Source organism: Eupeodes corollae, chromosome 2 (genome assembly GCF_945859685.1).
Source record: "Eupeodes corollae chromosome 2, idEupCoro1.1, whole genome shotgun sequence".
NCBI classification, from domain to species: Eukaryota; Metazoa; Arthropoda; class Insecta; order Diptera; family Syrphidae; genus Eupeodes; species Eupeodes corollae.
Genome location: NC_079148.1, coordinates 44,638,621 through 44,658,859, shown reverse-complemented (window position 1 = coordinate 44,658,859; position 20,239 = coordinate 44,638,621). Strand labels below are relative to the sequence as shown.

General features: G+C 33.6%; 1 protein-coding gene across 13 annotated transcripts in view; it reads left to right on the top strand.

The window, feature by feature from the left end:
* LOC129944161 (neurobeachin) overlaps nucleotides 1-20,239 on the top strand; it is a 684,301-nt gene that overhangs the window by 628,854 nt on the left and 35,208 nt on the right. For 9 of the 13 annotated variants that reach the window (XM_056053379.1, XM_056053380.1, XM_056053378.1 and 6 more), the window contains 8 exons: nucleotides 4,292-4,544; nucleotides 4,612-4,754; nucleotides 4,835-5,025; nucleotides 5,672-5,862; nucleotides 6,673-9,291; nucleotides 11,712-12,025; nucleotides 13,103-13,417; nucleotides 13,737-13,844. In XM_056053379.1, the coding sequence (XP_055909354.1) occupies nucleotides 4,292-4,544; nucleotides 4,612-4,754; nucleotides 4,835-5,025; nucleotides 5,672-5,862; nucleotides 6,673-9,291; nucleotides 11,712-12,025; nucleotides 13,103-13,417; nucleotides 13,737-13,844 (4,134 nt within the window). The remainder of the gene's footprint in view (nucleotides 1-4,291; nucleotides 4,545-4,611; nucleotides 4,755-4,834; nucleotides 5,026-5,671; nucleotides 5,863-6,672; nucleotides 9,292-11,711; nucleotides 12,026-13,102; nucleotides 13,418-13,736; nucleotides 13,845-20,239) is intronic. The other 4 variants (XM_056053386.1, XM_056053388.1, XM_056053377.1 and 1 more) reach the window with 1 other exon arrangement.

The following is a 20,239-nucleotide window of genomic DNA, read 5'->3' as shown; positions in this document are numbered from 1 at the left end:
CAAATAGTTCTTAGTGAGTATTTTTAAGATCTGACAAGATATTCTCCCTTCTAGGAGCTTATATGTGCATACGTAGGAATGTTCACACCACATGCTACTCACTGTGACACACGGAACGATGTTAACAGAAAATTTATAAGGGACATTTTTCAAGCAGCGATATTGTGACTAAAGCCCTTTTTAAGTAGATCTTTTTGAATGTATACACCGATGTCTCCTTACATCATTTTTTCTGTTTAGTCCTTTAAGGGATTAGTTGTTCTTAATATTGATTAAAAATAAAAAAAAATAAACGCAAGCTACCAAACCCAGACTAAATCGATATCGATAAGTTCAATTTTTTTAACACTACTTATATGTGATACAATCGATAAGAGCCATTCCTTTCAAAAAGTGGTTCAAGTCTGGTAAGCACATCACACACGTCTTATGATAATGAAAAAAAAGAGCTTTAGTAACGTGATGATTATGTTTTGTATGTTGAAATGTAAATATTTTCATAACAAATGAAGTGGAAATGGTAAGATTGTGTATAGAGTGACGTACGATAATTTTCAAACTGCGAAAGGGTCATTGCTTTTAAATCAATATTATTAAAGTGATTGAGATAAGAGAAAAGCGTAATTATTGCACTTAGCTAATTAATTAATTTGAGGATATCTTTATAGGCAACTGTGGCAGGTACCTTCCAAGCAGGATGAATTTGTAGTCAAAGCAATATTGTTAAGTTGTTTGTTCTTGTTGTATAGATATTGTGTTTGTTTATTTTTATAATACACAAGTCTTGTGTCTTGATTTTAAGTTTGAAGTGCAATTGTTCATAACAAAACAAAAAAAACAATAAGTTCTCTCCTCCATGATAATCCCACGTAGGGTGCCAATTAAGTCAAATTTTATGTTTGCCCCCTATTTTCCTTAACATGATATTTGTTTCACTATATACACTGCGGGTCATAAAGTTAGAAGCAGGATTTTTTGAGAAGTAAAATCGATATTTCTCCCGTTACATAATGGATTAAAAAAAAATAACTATGGTTAATGAAAGACTAACAACACAGCATACATTTTGGGTATAGAAGAGATTAAGCTAACTGAACTTCTGAGACAAATTGTTAATTAAGTCAAGAATATGCGAAAATAAATCTGGTCATTAGATTAAAAGCACATAAAATAAATGAAAATAAAATGCAATTATTCATATTTTGTTTAAGTTTTTTGGGTTTTATTAAATATTTAATAATGTGTGCTGCCATTAGCCTTTAAAATTACTTCAAAAATTCTATCTTTTAGGGATTTATAAAGAGATTCCAAGTAGTCCAGTGAAATCTCACTCCAGTCCAATTTGATACCATGAATAAGCGCTTCCTTGTAATCGTAGTGCTTCCCTTCCTCATACACCTTACGTGTAAGCCAGCCCAACACATTTTCCATTATGTTAACGTCCGGGGAATATGGTGGCCAAGGCAGCAAGCTCAGTAATTTGGGGAATACTGATTCCAGCAAGGCTATGTAGGTTTTTACAGTCATTTTACGATCTTGGACTACCAAGTCTATAGTGCCATAAAACGAAATTGAGCCCCAGACCATAACACCTCCGTCTCTGCTATGGTGACGGTTTAAAAACCGCTCCTCTTTCCTCATGTCATGGAAATAATAATTATCACCATCTGGCCCTTCTAGGTAAAATTTTTTTTCCTCCAATCATTTGTAGTCATTGAATTCTGCACATCCCAGCTCATGTGATCTTCCGCAAAACACAAGCGTTGCTTCTTCCTTGCGTCATTAAGTGGTGGTTTCTTTTTAAGCTTCAGGCGCTTTATGTGTTTAGCATTGCGGATCGTGCGTTTGACAGTCAATGAGCCGGGCTTAACATTAGCTTTATCCCTAATTTTAGCTGCCGATAAAGATGAATTTGACGCTATTCTAAGTAAATTTCGCGTTTGGCGAAGTTTAAAGGCAGAGGAAGCGTTTACTTTATATTTTTTTAGAAACGCGGACGGATTTTTTAAACAGTTGCTGACACAATGATCACTTCGATTTATTTAGCACGGCATGAAAGACCTTCAGAGTAATAAACATCTATTCTTGCCATTTCCTCCACTGTCAAACATTTTTTCTTGCCCATTTTTATTACAACTCAATAAGCAACAATTAATTTATGAAATGCACCGTTTATACCGAAAATAAAATGAATTCACTTCACAAGACAACGTTTATATGTTCACTGCTTCTAATCTTATGACCCGATTTACTTTCGCATATTTTCGACTCAATTGACAATTTTTCATAAAAGATCCGTTAGTTAATTCTCAAATATTCCCAAATCTTACATTTTGTTGTTAACAAAGTAGTCTTTCATTTGCCATAGTTGTTTTTTTCTAATCCACCATGTAACGGGAGAAATATCGATTTTACTTCTTAAAAATGCCTGCTACAAACCTTATGGCCCGCAGTGTATTTATCTCAGCATCCAGTTCATTGATTGATTTAATATACATTTTTTTTTAAATGAAAATTTTGATCAATTGATGCCAAATAAGCCAAAAATTACTTTATAACTCCTATACACTATTTTTCCAAGACCAGAATGGTCTTTTTGGGTCAAAAAAAAACAAACAAGGAAAGTTAATATCAGCTTAACAATATTGTTCCTTATAAAATAGTTTTTCGTTATAAATGTTTGTCGAAAAACAAAATATTTGAAATTTAACAACTTCATTAATACATCACAATTTGGTCTCAAATAAAAATTTGTCATCCTTATTCTAATTCCCCAGTGCAAAATTTAAACAATTGAAAAATTGTTAACTTATAAAATTTGTTCGCAACACAAATTTTGAATTTTCACCTCTTCTATAATTTTATCACCTTAAATGCCAATTAAGACGAATTTACTTTTTAATCCTTAAACAGGATTATTCTGTGTTAAAAATGTTCGAAAAAAATAGCTTTGCATATTTATGAAATTCTTGCGTTGGGCGCCAATTAAGCCAATAAACCCAATTAACAATTATTTTGTAGTACTCGTGGAAGGATGGTTAATGTGTTGGACTGTCATACTAGAGATCTTGGGTTCGATCCCTGCCTATCCCATCTTAATTTTTGTTCATGGGCACTGTCTCTTACGAGGAAATGACAAATCCTCCAAAAGTAATTCTTTTCATAAAAAGTGGTTTATCAATATAGCCGTTCGAATTCAGCTTAAAACTGTAGGTCCTCTTCCTTCCCTGACAACAGTACTTGCACACAGGATTGGTTGAAGGTTGTAAGCCACTAAGCCCTAGTTCTCAACGGACTGTTGTTATTTTTATTGGAAAAAAATGTTTATTTTTATAAAAGATGCACAAAAATGTCGAATATTTCCAAGTTCATGATATTTTCACTTTGAGCACTTCCATTTTATTTTGTTACTAACATTTTTCATACGCGTTCGTCGAGTGCCTTCAAAACCTAATGCCTTGAATACACATTTGTTGGGACAAAATACATTTATTATGGTTAAAGTTTTCTTTTTTGAAAAACAAGAATTTGAAAATTCACAATCCTTGTAACATTCTATCGTAAGACACCAATTTATACAAATTAATTTTGTATCTCTTATCCCTTAGAACAATATTTTTCTTTCCTTAAAAAAGAATTTTCAATGCATTAAATATTTTTGATAATCTCACGTTGGGCGCCAATTAAGCTTAATTCACTTGTTTTCCCCTTCAGGCACTGTTTTTGGAACAAAAACGTTATTTTTATTTAAACTTTATGTTATTCTCACGTTCGGCGCCACTTAAGACTATTTTTCTCAGATACGATTAACCTTACTGCACAAACAACAAAAGCCTTTCCCTGAACACAAAGATACTTCGGGGTACTTTTCTATTTTCTATCTATAACTTCCTGTCTAGATTTCACTTACCCTAAACAAAATATTACCTTTTTAAGTTTAATTAAATTCATTCCAAAGTGTCATGCATTTTTAAAATTAGATGTAAATTATACATAAATTTAGTTACGTAAGAAATTTATTTAAATTTTACATTTTACATCGAAAAAAAATATGTTCTATACGAAATTCAGTGTGAAATTTTTTGTGCATTATTGATATTATTTTTTTTTTTAAATAAATGTTATTGTTATTGTTCATATAAGAAAAACTTTTGATGTCCGCTTGCTGCATGCCAATTATTATTATTTTCATTTTTTTAAACAAAAATGAAAACAAAACAACAAATAAAAGAAAAAAAATATACAAAATCGGCTTGTGGCAGGACAGAGGTGTTACAAAACTAATGGATAGCTCTTCTGTTTCTCATTTTTAACGTGGCAGCTGCTAGACCATGTTCTCTTTAATCCATCACTATGGATCTATACACCAGCAAATGTTCAAGCACGACTCTATTCGTATTTAGCTACAGAATTTTTGAGTGATACTCAAATCTATAGCAATGTTCGACGTGTCAGTACTGTTTTACAAACAGTCCACACATTAAAATATTATTACTGGGTTGTGAATCCTCGAGCTAAGAGTGGTATAATTCCAAAAGGATTAGGTAAGTTAGATTGTTGTTGCTTGAGATTGAATGAAAAAAGCAAAAAATACCCTGAACAATTCTGTAGATGGACCACGACCAGCCCAAAAGGATATTCTAGCGATACGTGCTTATATTCTTTTGTTTCTGAAACAGCTGATTATGATAGGAAATGGTGTAAAAGAAGATGAACTACAAAGCATATTAAACTACCTGACGACCATGCACGAGGTAAGTGTTTGAGTGTAAACTTTTCAACTCTTTCAAGAAATTTAACGAATTGATGAATTGAAAAAAAAAATAAAATCTAGGACGAAAATCTACACGATGTCCTGCAAATGTTAATATCTCTTATGTCCGAGCATCCAAGCTCAATGGTACCTGCTTTTGATGTTAAACATGGTGTTAGATCTATATTTAAATTAATGGCTGCAGAGAGTCAATTGATAAGACTACAAGCGTTAAAGTTACTAGGATTCTTTTTATCGCGTAGCACACACAAGTATGTACCCCTTATGTATGTTGATATGGATCAGGTGATCTAGAAAGTATGAAGAATGGTCTTTTTTATAATATGAAACAAGAATTAAAGTCTTAAATAAGTAATTGGGAAAGATAAACTATTTAAAAATTTCATTGTTGGGCGCCATTTTATGTATTTAATGTTAACCCTAAATTATTTTCTCTAAATATAGCCAATAAAAACAAAATATTTAAGTTTTAGGGAATTACTTTATTTAATTAAAAAATTATAACTAAATTTAAGTCAAATAAATAATGTTGCGTTTTAGAAATGTTGGGCGCCACTTTTTAATTACCATTGTCATTCAATTTGGTAGTAAAAATAAGAAATAGATCTTAGGAAAAAAATATTCAAAGTGTTGGGCGCCATTTAAAATGAACAAAACACATTTTCCACATTTTTAAATCTTTTTGCTAAACAAAATTAAAATCGGAAATTCAAACAGAAAAAAGAATTCAACAATCTTTCTAGGTCACCTATGATCACAATTTTCTCGTATACGTTAAAAAAAAATAAAAATGGAATTTTTAAAATATTTCACATCTTATTACATTTTTCTTTTGATATTAAATTTAAAATATATATATTTTCTCTTCTTCCCCATCATCATCGTTTCATTTTTCAGACGAAAGTACGATGTTATGTCACCGCACAATTTATATACGCTATTAGCTGAACGCTTATTACTTTATGAGGAGTCATTGTCCCTACCAACATATAATGTCCTTTATGAAATTATGACCGAACATATATCACAGCAAATCCTATACACAAGGCATCCGGAGCCAGAGAGCCATTATCGACTGGAGAATCCAAGTAAGTTTTTTTTTCTAACGATTTTCTTAGTTTTTTTGGTTGTTGTTTTTGTTTGTTTAGGAAATCATCAGGAAAAAGGATATTTTCTATTTTATAATGAATTTATATTTTCCCCTTTTTTATATTTTTGTATGAGGTATGAGAGTATCAGTATTTTATAAATCTAGGTAAGGTTCAAACATATATAGTTACAAGTATATAAGAAAAATGAAAATATGAGTTCTTGAAAGTTTCAAGCCACAAAAGTGTGGGTAAATGAAGAAAAATTGCTTTCAGTAAATGAAAAGAGGTTATTTTTGTAAGAGAGTGCGGTTGTGTTTTTTTTTCTTTTACACGTTTTTGGTTTTCTAATTTTCAACTTGGAATATGTCGCTGTCGGGTGAATTATGAGCACTTAGAAAAATGAAATGTGCCATACATACGAACCTAGGTACACACATACTATACCTAGGTGTGTCATATTAAAAAATTGTTTCACTTAAAATTTCTCACATGAGTTTTGGTTTAAAAAAAAAGTAATGGCTTCTAGGAAAATTGAATTTTTGAAGTTTTTGTTCTAGATTTTCCTTATAAACCAATATAAAATGATTGTGTACAAAATTGGCATGATGATTAATTTTATTGTTACGATATCCTTAAAAAATAGAAACGGTCAGTGAAAAAGGATTTAATGGATATGTCTTTAAAATATATTAAAAATTTAGAACCAGAAAAAACCTTTATTCAGTATCTCAAATTTTTCCAGATTTTTTTTTAAATATTATTTCTCTGCTCGAAATTGATTTTTACCTTACTTTCTTTCATAAATAGTGATTCTCAAAGTTGTTGCAACCCTTATTCGCCAGTCTAAACAAACAGAATCCCTTATCGAAGTGAAGAAACTCTTCCTGTCCGATATGACTTTGTTGTGTAACAGTAATCGTGAGAATCGTCGCACAGTTCTACAGATGTCCGTGTGGCAAGAATGGCTTATTGCCATGGCCTATATTCATCCGAAGAATAGTGAAGAACAGAAGATCTCCGATATGGTTTATTCACTGTTTCGAATGCTGCTACATCACGCTATTAAACATGAATACGGCGGGTGGAGGGTGTGGGTGGACACACTGGCAATTGTCCATTCTAAAGTGTCATATGAGGAGTTCAAGCTGCAATTCGCTCAGATGTATGAGCATTACGAAAGACAAAGAACTGATAATATCACAGATCCTGCTCTGAGACAAGCACGTCCGATAAGCACGATTAGCGGTTGGGACCGGGAAGAACAACAACATCAGCAACAGCATGCAGTAAGTTCGGAGAGCATTGAAACCAATACCGAAGTCGATGAGAACGAGAAACCTGTGACTCCGGTAGCTATTGCCATTGAGCCAATGATCAGCAATGACGAACAAGCTTCGGACGGAGATGTTCAAATAGAGAATGTTAAATGTGCCTGTGAAGAAGATGAGGAACCAAAGTCAGATGAAAAAGCTGAATCAACAGACCAGAATGCCAATAGAGAACCCGAAAAACCAGTTCAATCCTCAACAGTGTCAAATATCACCGATGTCTACAATGCTCAGCTAAAGAACGAGCCTGTCTGTAATGGCAACACTACAAAAGAAGACATTACGGAAGAAGAAAGTGAAGAAATTCCCGAGGCTCCTAGTTCTGGAGGGGGACAGGAGGCTCTTAAGAAAGATCTCGACCTTGAACCGGAGGACTTGGAAGAAGTAACTTTAGCATCGGGAGAACCTAAGTTAGACGAAGAGAAAATTGTCACCGAGGTATTGGACAATTCAGAAAAACTTCTCAATCACTGTAAGGAGGTTTCAGATGAAATTCTATTGAAAAACGCTGAAGAAGCAGCTTCGTCTGTTATCAAAGACGAAGAAATTGAATTGGCAGTAAATGAAGTTGTACAGGGTGTTCTGAATATCGAGAAGAAACAACAAAACTCCACAGCACCAGAAACTACTACCACCCCTACCACCGATGAAGAAGCTGACAAAGTTAGCCTTCTGAACTCGAAAAATCTTAGCAATAATAACAATGAATCCGAGTCCATGATAGAAACAAACGACACCACCACAACTACCATGACTATTGCATCTGCCACAATAGACACATCCACAAACACAACAACAACAACCCTAGAAGATACCATTGATAATCAAAAGACTGATTTATCGTTATCAAGTGCAATACTTATTACAAATAATAATGTTAGTAATAACAATAATAATAACAACAATGTTGAAACTGATGTTACTCAAAGTAGCAGTACCACTGATACTAATACAACAATAACAAGCGATAGTACTTGCAATAGCTTTAGCAGTGAAGAGAGTACCAGCAGTATTTTAGCAACAAATCCCAGCACCACCGTAACAATATCGGAATCGTGTGAAAGTCCAGCGAAACAGGAGGAAACCCAAGTTGAAGAATTGGTTCAGGACATAGTCGATGAAGTGATCACGGAATGTCTGGACGTTGATGTGAATAAAACAGCTGAACCCATAGATGAGACTTCAACATCAACAACAACTACCGGAGAGAAAAATAATAACGAAATTAAAAACGAAAAGACTGCGGAAGAACTTGAAGACCAAGCTCGAGAAGTCATCGATGAAGTCCTGCACTCAGCTGCTGAGACAGCTAATTCAACAACTACAATTATTGAAAATGAGGGTGAAACTAAGGATTCAACTACTGATTCCAACTCCAATGATGAAGTTGCAGTAAAAGAGGAAGAACCCGTCATTGCATCATTGCCAAAAATTGAAGATAAACCGTCTTCGACCACAAACTTAGATGACAAAACACCTACACCACCAGAAAGTCCAACAAAGGTCTCTGAAGTGGAAGACAAACCACAAACAAATGCGGAAGCAACAGCAATAGAAACAACAACAATAGCAACAGACCCAGAATCAGAACCAGAAAAAGCACCATCGCCAGCGCCCGCAGCAATGGTCACCACAGTCTCTACTTCTACCCAATCGTCACCATTTAAACAAGTCCCTGATCCAACAAATGCTGATGCAGGAGTAAATAACGAGGATGTCCTCGAGGAGGAACTAGAGGAAGAAGAAGAAGGAAGTATAGTTGAAGAAGAACACGAGGAACCAGTGGTGGCGGAAATTTCGGAACCATCGCTAGTAGATAGTGTGAAACCAAACAATGTGGTCGTTAGTCCCGTTTCAGAGGTAGATTCACAAACGCAAACATCACCATTGGCACAAAACAGTCGAACTAGTGCTGATGGCGGTATAATAAATGATGAAGCAGACCAACTGCAACAACAACAGCAGCTGCATCAGCATCAGCAACAACAGCAGCATCAACAGCAACAGCAACAAGATGAAGGACGAGAACAACCACAAGGACAGCCACAGAGGCGGTCACAACACAGTACGAGTACACAAGTGGAGAACAATCATTTCGGTGAGTTGCACTTTGTTAAAATTTTCATTCATTTTTCTTCATTTCTCTATAAAGCTAAAGCTGCTGCTGCACTACACTCCCTGAGTATTAGAATTAAGGTTGTTCTTTGGCATCATGGTAACTTAAAGCTATGTTGTCCTTTTAAGACAAATGGTATGGCGCCATCGTGCCGCCTGTGTTGGGGGTAGAAAAGCTTAGACAAAAATAATATGAAGCTATAAGCAGAAGTGTGAAATCTCGATTTATTAGTTGTGAGTGATGTTAGCTATAGGGTAAGGGTTGGATACTTATTTAAGAGAGATTTAATTATTTCTAATGGAGTCTTGTTTCATTTTTAAATTCAAAGGACAGTTTTGACAGTGTTAGCTCTTATGTATGTGTTTCCATAGAATGGGGTTTCTAAACAAACCCAATATGAAGTTTTGATGATTGCGTTTTTAAGGTATAAGGACGATAGGAATGCTTGGTTGAAAAGAAGCACTAAACGAGAGTTCTTTACAGAAATGGTTTTCATTCATTCTTGATTAATTTTTTTTGATTTGTTTCATATATTGTCAACTTACTTACTGATTCCAGGAACTGGATAAAAAGCAAGTAATCAGTTTTTTGAAATACAATAGAAAGCTATATTCTTGTGAATTTCTTACTTCTTAACTTTAAAAATTAGGAACTGTGCTGAGGGAAAATTTTGTAAATACCTATTCTTCTATCATTTTAATAAGATGTCTCCTAACACATTTGAAAATCTAGCATAAATCTTAACCACTTCTTTAAAACACACACAAATTATCAAAGTATTTATATAGAGTTTATCAACAGGCGTCCCTAATACCAAAAATAAATGATTACTTTTAAGGCAAATCAATGATGATTAATTCATATTAAAAAGGAAGTTTAGCTCTTAACGTTGGAAAAGGGTACCAGTCAAAGGGACCTGAAAAGGATCCTTTTCATGAAATTTTTATAAATACTATTTTGGAGGAAATAAATTCTTTGTTGGGAAAGAGAAAAATCCAAGGATGTTAAATCATAAAATCTTAGTTTAGTTTCTACTTGTCAAATGTTTAATGCCAAATGAAAGCTTCGAAATTCACACCTGCTTAGATAAGGGTTTCAAGGTAAAAGCAGAATCCGTGAAGAACTCTTTTCAAAACTAGGTTAGAATTATATGAAATGTCTCTTGCTGTTTTAATAATTTCGTGTTCAACTATGATTGCACCTAAAACCCAATAATATGACAAGGTTCAGTAAATAAGTTAGGTTAAGCTTACTGATCCTTTTAATATAATTTTTTTCTTAATTTTTTTTTAAATGTTGAGATCACAATGACATATTTTTTTAGGTCCATTAAGATTTTAAGGTGCTATTAATTTGACCTCCAAGTTAATTAACTTTTGTATATAACTTATTAATTTTAGAGCATTTTCGAACTATTAAAATGATAATTTCTACAAAAGTACATCGACAACTTACTTTAGCTTAATTTTCAGCGTCAGAAATATATAGGATCTGCTTATATTCCCTTATTTTTATGATCAGATTATTCGATGGTAGACCTTTAAGCATTTTAGTAGGTAATTCCTCAGGTGCTTCTGAAAGTAGATACGCTTGAAATGTTCATCAATTAAAGTCAAATGGACTAATTCTAATGGTTGTGGCGGAAACTCTTCTTCCCTTAACTTCGTCGTCTATCTTTTTCACAACGACACCAAAACGAACAAATAAAATGGTGTCTGCCAATGTCTGTTGTTGTAATAACATTTTTCTCAAATAAAAAATCTTCTATATAGCCAAATCACTTCACGCATCCGTTCATTCTCATCGCCACAGAATCCAACAGAGGAATTCCCGTCCGAAATGGAACATTCAATTGTTCCAAGAACATTATTTTGCTTTCTGCCATCTAAAGCTTCTATACCTTTTACCTACTTCTCAAGACTTAAACTCAAGAAGTGATGGATATAATTAAATCGTGAAGCGTGCAAAAGTACCCCGAGAAATTTTACTACCGCATATAAAAAATTAAACCAAATATAAGAATTTCCTTTTTTCCCTAAGAAGCTTTTGCTCATAGATAAAACGAAAGGTCATAAAACACAATGTTAGCTTGAATGACGAATAAACAAACGACGAAGGAACGAATGAACAAAAAAAAAAAGAAGAAAACTCCAAAGTTATTCAAAGCTCGCAAACATTTACGACATTTTCTGAGATTTTATGGCCAAAAGTGAATAGAACACGCTCTCTAGATTAATTTCGGCAGCTGCAAGACAATCAAAAATACATAAATTTTGAGTTCACCCAAAAACACAGCTAACGACAAAAAAAACCTTAACTTAATATCTCTTTTGTTTTTATTTCTCTCTTTTTCTTTCAAACCAAAAAAAAAAAAAAAAAAAACAACAATGAAAAATAAATAGACAATAAAAGGACGAAATCCGGTTCGACACGTCCAATGTTTAGCCCAGGACCAACACGTCCGCCATTTCGAATACCTGAATTCAAATGGTCTTACATCCATCAACGACTGTTATCTGATGTGCTTTTCTCACTGGAAACCGACATTCAAGTATGGCGTAGCCATTCGACCAAGAGCGTTTTGGACTTTGTTAATTCCAGTGAAAATGCAATATTCGTCGTAAATACTGTCCATCTGATATCTCAATTAGCTGATAATCTTATAATCGCCTGCGGTGGACTTTTGCCATTATTGGCAAGTGCAACATCACCAAATGTAAGTATAAGTGTTTTCATCATAATTTTATATCTATGAACAGGGTGTTAAGGACATTTCAGTAATCATTTTTGTTTAATAAGTTTGTGGGGTAAAAATTGAAATAAGAAGAGTCATTAATTCATTTGCGACGCATCCTTAAAATGGTTAAAACAAAACCAGTGGGGTTTATTAATACTTTACTGAGGTAGATTTTCTCACTTGACGAGTTTGTTGCAACTGGATGTGAATTATAATTACCAGTTCAAATTTATATTGCACTGAATCATAGGTTAAGTCATTTCAGATGAATCGGCTTATGTATAGCTGTAAGCAACTTGGTGTAGTACTCACCTTCTTAAGAAAAAATAATCATAGCAGTGTATTTGACGGATGCAACGCAAAAGAAGCTGTATTTTATAGAAGATCCTGCAAAGGATGCAACCTTCCTTGAAATAGGATGGCTTTTTTATGTGTTTAAAGTTTAGTTTCTTTGAATGATTTTTACAATTTATTTACGAAATAATTTATAGTAATAGTCATAAAATATTATGATAAAAATTGAATACAAAAATATTAAAGGCAATCCGTCAAAACTAAGTACTCACGGAATCCCATTTATGTACCTCATCCGTCAAGGGATGAATTATTGCTAAGTCTTTGACAGATTCTATGGATTGAAGACTTTAATGAGACAAAATCACCCACAAAAGCTTGAGCACAGAAGATTAAGAAATACAAATGACCTCCAGAGCATAATTGGTGTAGCGTTATATTTCATCGGAGATAACCTTTTTTGACGTATGTTAATTTTCAAAGAGAACAAAGTTTTGTAATTATTTCAAAATTCAAAATAAATTCAAAGTTACACCACTCTTATTCTAAAGTCCTCTTATTTTGCATACTTTTCAAATAATACCCTGTTTAAATAGATTAATTAATTTCAGTTAAAACTTAAAGGACGATATCTTAGTTTAAAATCTAGTTCTGAAATAACTATATGCATATAACTAACTACATACATATTACTGTTTCTTTTATATTTCCATCACACATTCTACTTACATAAATTAAATACACATACCTACACATAAACAGTCGGAGTTAGATGTCCTAGAGCCAACACAAGGTATGCCACTAGAGGTGGCTGTGTCCTTTCTACAACGTTTAGTCAGCATGGCTGATGTGTTAATATTTGCCACATCATTGAATTTTGGTGAATTGGAAGCAGAGAAGAATATGTCAAGTGGTGGTATCCTGAGGCAGTGCCTGCGTTTGGTTTGTACATGTGCTGTGCGCAATTGTCTTGAATGTAAAGAACGAACGAGATATAATGCTGGTGGCATTGCAAGGGATGTACCTGGAGCTGCACACTTGCAAGCACTTATTCGAGGCGCGCAAGCATCACCAAAGGTAAGTTGAGTTTGAGTATAATGTGGTCGTATAGTGGGTGTTGGTTGACAGTATTTCGAAAATTGATACTTTGAAAATTCGAAAAAGAAGGATAAAGTTTACTATCCTCACCCCTATATACATGTATATGTCACTTCAATATGACATTGTCAATCTTAAATACAATTTGTAGCACACATATGCACATTCATACGAGTACATGTGCGCTTAAACGTTTGTATTAAAGACTTTCCCATAGAAGGATTACTAATGAAACTATTGTGAACATTTTTGTTATTGGATTTTTGTTTGTGATGTGTCCTCTCTCATTTTCTTACAGAATATTGTTGAGTCGATAACAGGTCAATTATCACCAGTCAAGGATCCAGAGAAGCTGTTACAAGACATGGATGTCAATCGGTTGAGAGCTGTTATATATAGAGATGTGGTAAGTGAATACTTGTAGCTATACACACATTTAACCATCTTATATAGGGAAGTAGGTATGTGTGAATTTGTAATTAAAACTTGTTTTAGCACAACATCAATAATATAATTCTAAGAAATAAAATCACTCTATTTTCATTAATTTACTGTCGGGAATCATATTATCGAACGTCACACAAAATCTTTTATAAGCCAAGCTTTAAAGTTATAAATGAAGGCACTAAGATCACCATTTTTGTTTTATATTCGAAAAGCATTTAACGTAAAAAAAAAGTTGTATGTAAAATTCTGTTAAAATCGCACCAAGCACATATCAATTTATATTTTTCATTTAAATCAGATAAAGTCTTTATTGATTTCTTCTTTCACAAAATATTTAAGCTTTTAAATCAAATTCAAACTGCAAAATTTCATATTTTTAATTACTTTTCTTCAAAACCATTTTTAAGATACCATTGTTCTATACAAATTGTGATAATGAAAAAAAATCAAATCATTTTTTAAAATAAAGATCAATTCTATGCAAAAAAAAGTAAACATCAAAAACACAGTTTTAAACAGTTTTATAGTAAACTCAATAATAGACAGAAACAACACAATTGATGAGAAACAGGAACACCTACAAAAGAAAATAAAATATTTAGAGCGATGTTTAAAGAGAAAAAATCTTGTTATTAACAATATAAAAGAAACCGAAAAAAGCAACCAAGAATTAGTAGACACCATTTTACGACTTTTAAACACTATTCTCGAAATAAAAACTGACTATTTTGAAATCGATTTTGCAAGACGTCTAGGAAATAAAGGAGACAAAATAAGACCCATTTTAATTGGATTGACAACACAAATAAAAAAATATACTATAATGAAAAACAAAACTAAACTGAGACATTATAAAAAGGACATTATATACATAAAAGAAGATTTTAATACGACAGTCCAAGAAAATAAAATATTTTCTAAACACCAAAATAATCAAAAAATTACATCAGAAAACGACATTGAGAAGAAACAACAACGAATGCCTAAAAGAAATCGACAATATGACAACGGTCCAAATGCAAATGAAAATGAACCAACATGTTAGACCAAATTGAAGACCAAATGAAAAAGTCCAAAATGACAAACATAACAAAATAAGAAACAACAGCATTCATAGATATCTACAATCGAACCAAAAAGAAATTAATAATATGAACAGTGAACAACGCAACAACTAGCAACAAAAGAAGCAAATTTTGAATTATAAGGACTCTACCTCAAGCCGATTAGCCATGCATCGTAGGGAATGACGGCCAATTCCCTCCAAACTACCTATCAAACCAAGACCAATCCAAAAACACTCTAGACATTTGTACATACAATGTAAGAACATTAGCTACAGAAGCAAAACAATCAGAACAATCAACTATCAACTGGGATATACCGGGACTATCTGAGCTAAGAATTTTTGGACAAGACATAATTGAAAACCAGAATGATAAAGAGTGTCCCAAAATTACCGCAAGATTTGAATAAAATAGAAAACGCCGTTTTTAGTCTTTTGATAGTTATATTTTTATTGACTCGTAAAGTACATAGGATAGGGTTATGTATGGAATAACACATCGGACAAATGGCCTCCACAGCTTTGCATGCACATGCGCACTCTTTTGTTGAAATTTTCCATGACCATTCTGCATAAATGTGGCTGAATTTCGTTTATTGCAGCGTTGAATCTCCTCCTTTAATGCACGGGTGGTTGTGGGCTTGTTGACATAGACTTGTGATTTCAAATAACCCCATAAAAAGAATTCTAATGGTGTAAAATCACACGATCTAGGAGGCCAATTTTGATCGCCAAAACGAGAGAGTACACGACCTGGAAATGTCTCATGCAGTAATTGAATTGTTTCACGGGCTGTATGACATGTGGCACCGTTTTGTTGAAACCACATATTGGACACATCAATATCATCCAATTTTGGCAGAAAGAACTGTGTAATCATGTCGCGATATCGAGCACCAGTAACAGTCACTGCTTGACCAGCATCAAATCAAATCAAATCAAATCAAATGGGGTGGCGCAACAGTCCGTTGTGAACCAGGGCCTAGTGACTTACAACTCTCAACCATTCCTGTGTGCGAGTAATGTTGTCAGGAATGGAGGGGACCTACAATTTTATGCCGAATCCGAACGGCTAGTTTTGAGAAAGCACTTTTTCATGACAAGAATTACTCTTGAAGGAATTGTCAGTTCCTCGCAAGAGGTAGTACCCGCGAAAATTAATTTTTTTTTTTTTTTTTTAAATTAAGGTGGCACAGGCAGGGATTGAACCCAAGACCCCTTGCATGACAGTCCAACGCACTAACCATCATGCCACGGGTACTACTGCTTGACCAGCATCATTTTCAAAAAAATATTGCCCAATCATGCCTCCAGCCCAAAATCCACACCATTCAGTCACGCGTTGTGGATGCATTTGTTTTTCGACAACCACATGTGGGTTCTCCGAACCCCAAATGCGGCAATTTTGGCGATTGACAAAGCCATCAAGATGAATATGTGCTTCATCGCTTAGGATGATTTTGCTCAAAAAATCAGGGTCCATTTGTTGATGTTCAATAATCCATTCAACGAACTCTCTTCTCTGTCCATGGTCATTAGGCTTCAATTGTTGTGTTAATTGAATTTTGTAAGCATGAAGACACAGATCTTTGGTGAGTATACGCTGTAGAGAGGCTCTTGAAATTTGCAATTCTTGTCCACGACGTCGAATTGAGGTTTCTGGATTGTCAGCAACACTCTCACGCACTGATTCGACATTCACATTTGAACGGCTTGTTTTTGGACGACCAGTATGTTTGGCGTCTCCAACGGATCCAGTCTCCATTTTTAATAACCCTATACTGTTAGCTGTCAAATTGCTTTTTTCAGAGTTGCCAACACTTCACTGCACAAATGGCGGCAAATTCAAATCTTGCGTTAATTTTGGGACACCCGTTATATTCTGTTACATTGGTGAGACCAAAGGCTTGCATGGAGTTGGATTTCTCATCAAAAAGAGTTTAAGTGACAGAATAATAAATGTAAGATTTTTTAGTGAAAGGATATTTAGCATATTTTTAAAAATACAAAACACAAAAATGACGATAATTCAACAACTGACGAAGAAATTTCGAACTTCTACAATTTATTGGACAAAGTATATAATGAAACAAAAACGGAGATAATGTATGTTATAGGAGATATCAACGCCAAGTTATGGAAACAGATTGACAACGATGAAGAAGTAATGGCACCATTTGAATACGGACGAAGAAAAAAAGAGGAGACCTACTGATAAAGTGGCATGGAATAGACGAATCTCAGATTTGCAAATTCTTTCTTCAAAAAGAGAGAAACGCGGAAATGGACCTGGATTCACCCGAATGGAATAACAAAGAATGATATTGACTTAGTTCTAACAAATAAACTGAAAACTAGTATCGACATCTCCGTATTGAATAATTTAAAATTTGATAGCGACCATAGGCTAGTAAGAGCAAAAATAAAAGTGGACCATAATACGCTGAAAAGAAACAAACAGACACTCTGTATTCCTAGAATAATACCAACCGAAAATATTGAAAAATATAATAACATGCTTAAGAAAGATATAAGACTTAATATAACCACAAATAGAATAAACAAAAAATTTCAAAGTACATATGATTCATTGAAACAGATGATAAAGAACTCGGCGAAAGTTTCAATCATGACTGCTGTTAGAACAAAACCTGATAAATTAACAAATAACACTAAAGCGCTGATAACCAGAAGAGATAACCTACGAAACAAGAACTAAGATACCTTCGAAAAACCATAAAAGAAGATGCGAAAAATGATATCCAAAAATATAACGAAACAATTATAAAAGATATTTTAATCAACACAAAATCTATTAAAAAGACAAAATCATTTCTTGACAACGAAAAAAAATGGATAACATCAATTAAGAAAAAATATCAACGCTGTTAGTAGGAGAGATATAAATGAGTCTGCTACCAAGTTTTTCGAAAAACATTTCAAATCGACAAAAGAAATAAAAGATGATAATATATCGATGGCGGAGAGTTACTCCAACTTAAATACTGTTACACTTTAACAGATATTGAACAAGCAATTGATGATCTTTAGACAGATTAGTGTAAAGGAAATGATGGTATTGTAACAGAAATGCTTAAATATGGAAAACAACTAATTTCTACAGTCTTGACCACGATTTTTAATGACATACTTATAACACAGCAGATTCCAAAACAATGGAAACAAGCTACAATTACGCTTATCCACAAGAAAGGAAATAAAGATGACATAAATAACTACAGACCAATAAGCAACATTTCTATGATATATAAACTGTTCTCCAAAGTAATGTACACAAAAATTTAGGACACATTAAACAGAAATCATCCAAGGGAACAAGCAGGATTCCGAGAAGGTTTTTCAACTACAGACCATCTACAAACAATGAACCAACTAATTGAAAAAACTAACGAATTTGAAAAACCTTTGTATCTTTTATATATTGACTTCAATAAAGCATTTGACTCAGTAGAACATGATGAAATATGGACAGCGCTGACAAACCAAGGAATTGATCCTTTCTTTATAAGGACGTTGAAAAATTTATATACAGACAGCGTTTCGAAAATAAAAACTGAAAGAATATGAAGAGAAATAAAAATAAAGAGAGGCGTAAGACAGTTGATTCCAATTTCACCACCATTATTCTCTGCCGTACTGGAAGAAATATTCAAGAAACTAAACTGGGTCAATAGATATGGAATAAATGTTTGGGGGCAATATTTGAGCAACCTTAGATTCGCTGATGAAATAGTTCTCATTTCATCAACTTCCGGACAAATACAAAATATGCTCATAGAATTGACAAATGAATGCAAGAAAGTTGGACTTCATATAAATAAGTCAAAAACTATGATAATGACGAACCATATTAAAGATGTCATATTGCTGGATAATGAACACATGTAATATGTAGAAGCCTATACTTATCTAAAGAAGAAAAAAAAAGAAGTTTCTAGGCGCAGTACCATTAGTTGGAAAGAATTTTGGAGTCGAAAACAAATATTACAATCGAATCTAAGGGACGAAACACGAAAATATATACTAGACTCTACTATTCTACCTGTTATGACGTATTTGTTACAGACTATATCCTTGACTTCAAGTTTACTTGACATAATAAGAATATGCCAAACCAATATGGAAAGAAAACTACTTAACCTACGAATTAGGCAGTGAGTGAGAAATAGAGAAATAAGACGAAGAACTGGTTTAACGGACGTGGTTGAACGAGCAAAAGTCCTTAAATCGAATTGGACAAGACATATATCTACAATACAGGACGAAAGATGTACAAAAATCATTACAAAATGGACACCACCAGAAAGCAGAAAACCAATTGGACGACCGAAGAAAAGATGGGCAGACGATTTGCTTAAAGAAAGACAAAGTTGGTACAATGATGTTAAGATGTAGGTTTTGAAATATCATGGTTCAGAAAAGTTCATCTTCTTAAAAAATAATCAGGAAACTTGCAACAATCTGCAGCTTTTGGGAAATGCTTGCTGTACTTAATCATTTAGAAAAAAAAGGTTGTTCTTAATCGTCATGAAATACCCGTGATATTTTGTTAAATGCAGAGGACTGTCATTCTAGAGGTATTGGATTCAATCCCTGGCTAAGCAACCTAAAGTTTTGTTCACTAGTACTGGCTCTTGCGAGGAATTGACAAATCCTCCAAAAATAATTCTTGTCATAAAAAAGGCTTTCGTATTTAGCATAATAAATGTTGGACCCCTCCAGGGCCTGACTAGGCGTATTCTCAAATGCAGAAGCTGTATGGACAAAGAAGAGGAGGAAATAGTTCTTCACCTTCTCTGTACATGCCCTGCTCTGGCTCAAAAACGCAAGAATTACCTAGGAGAATTCTAAACGATCTAAAACATATCGGTATAATCAGCCTCTCACATTTCGTAAGAGACTCAGACTGGTTCCATTGAGCATAGGAGGAAGCCTCAAGATTCATGTGGTATCACAATGGACCATTAAACTGGCCTTAGTGTGTCCGTTTACATCTTGGACAGCCACTTTTACCTAACCCAACCTAACTCCCCTATATCTTTGACACACACAAATAGTTGAGAGTTGTAGGTTACTAGACCCTCGTTATCTACGGACTGTTGCGCCACCTAATTTTCTTTTACTTAATTGTCATAAAAGATCTGTTTTCATAAATTAATCTGGCATTCTCACATTTTTACATACATTTTAGAAGCTTTAACCTTTGTATGAAAATAAACTCATGCTTTCCATAAATGTAAATTATGCATTTTAACTTCAATACACAA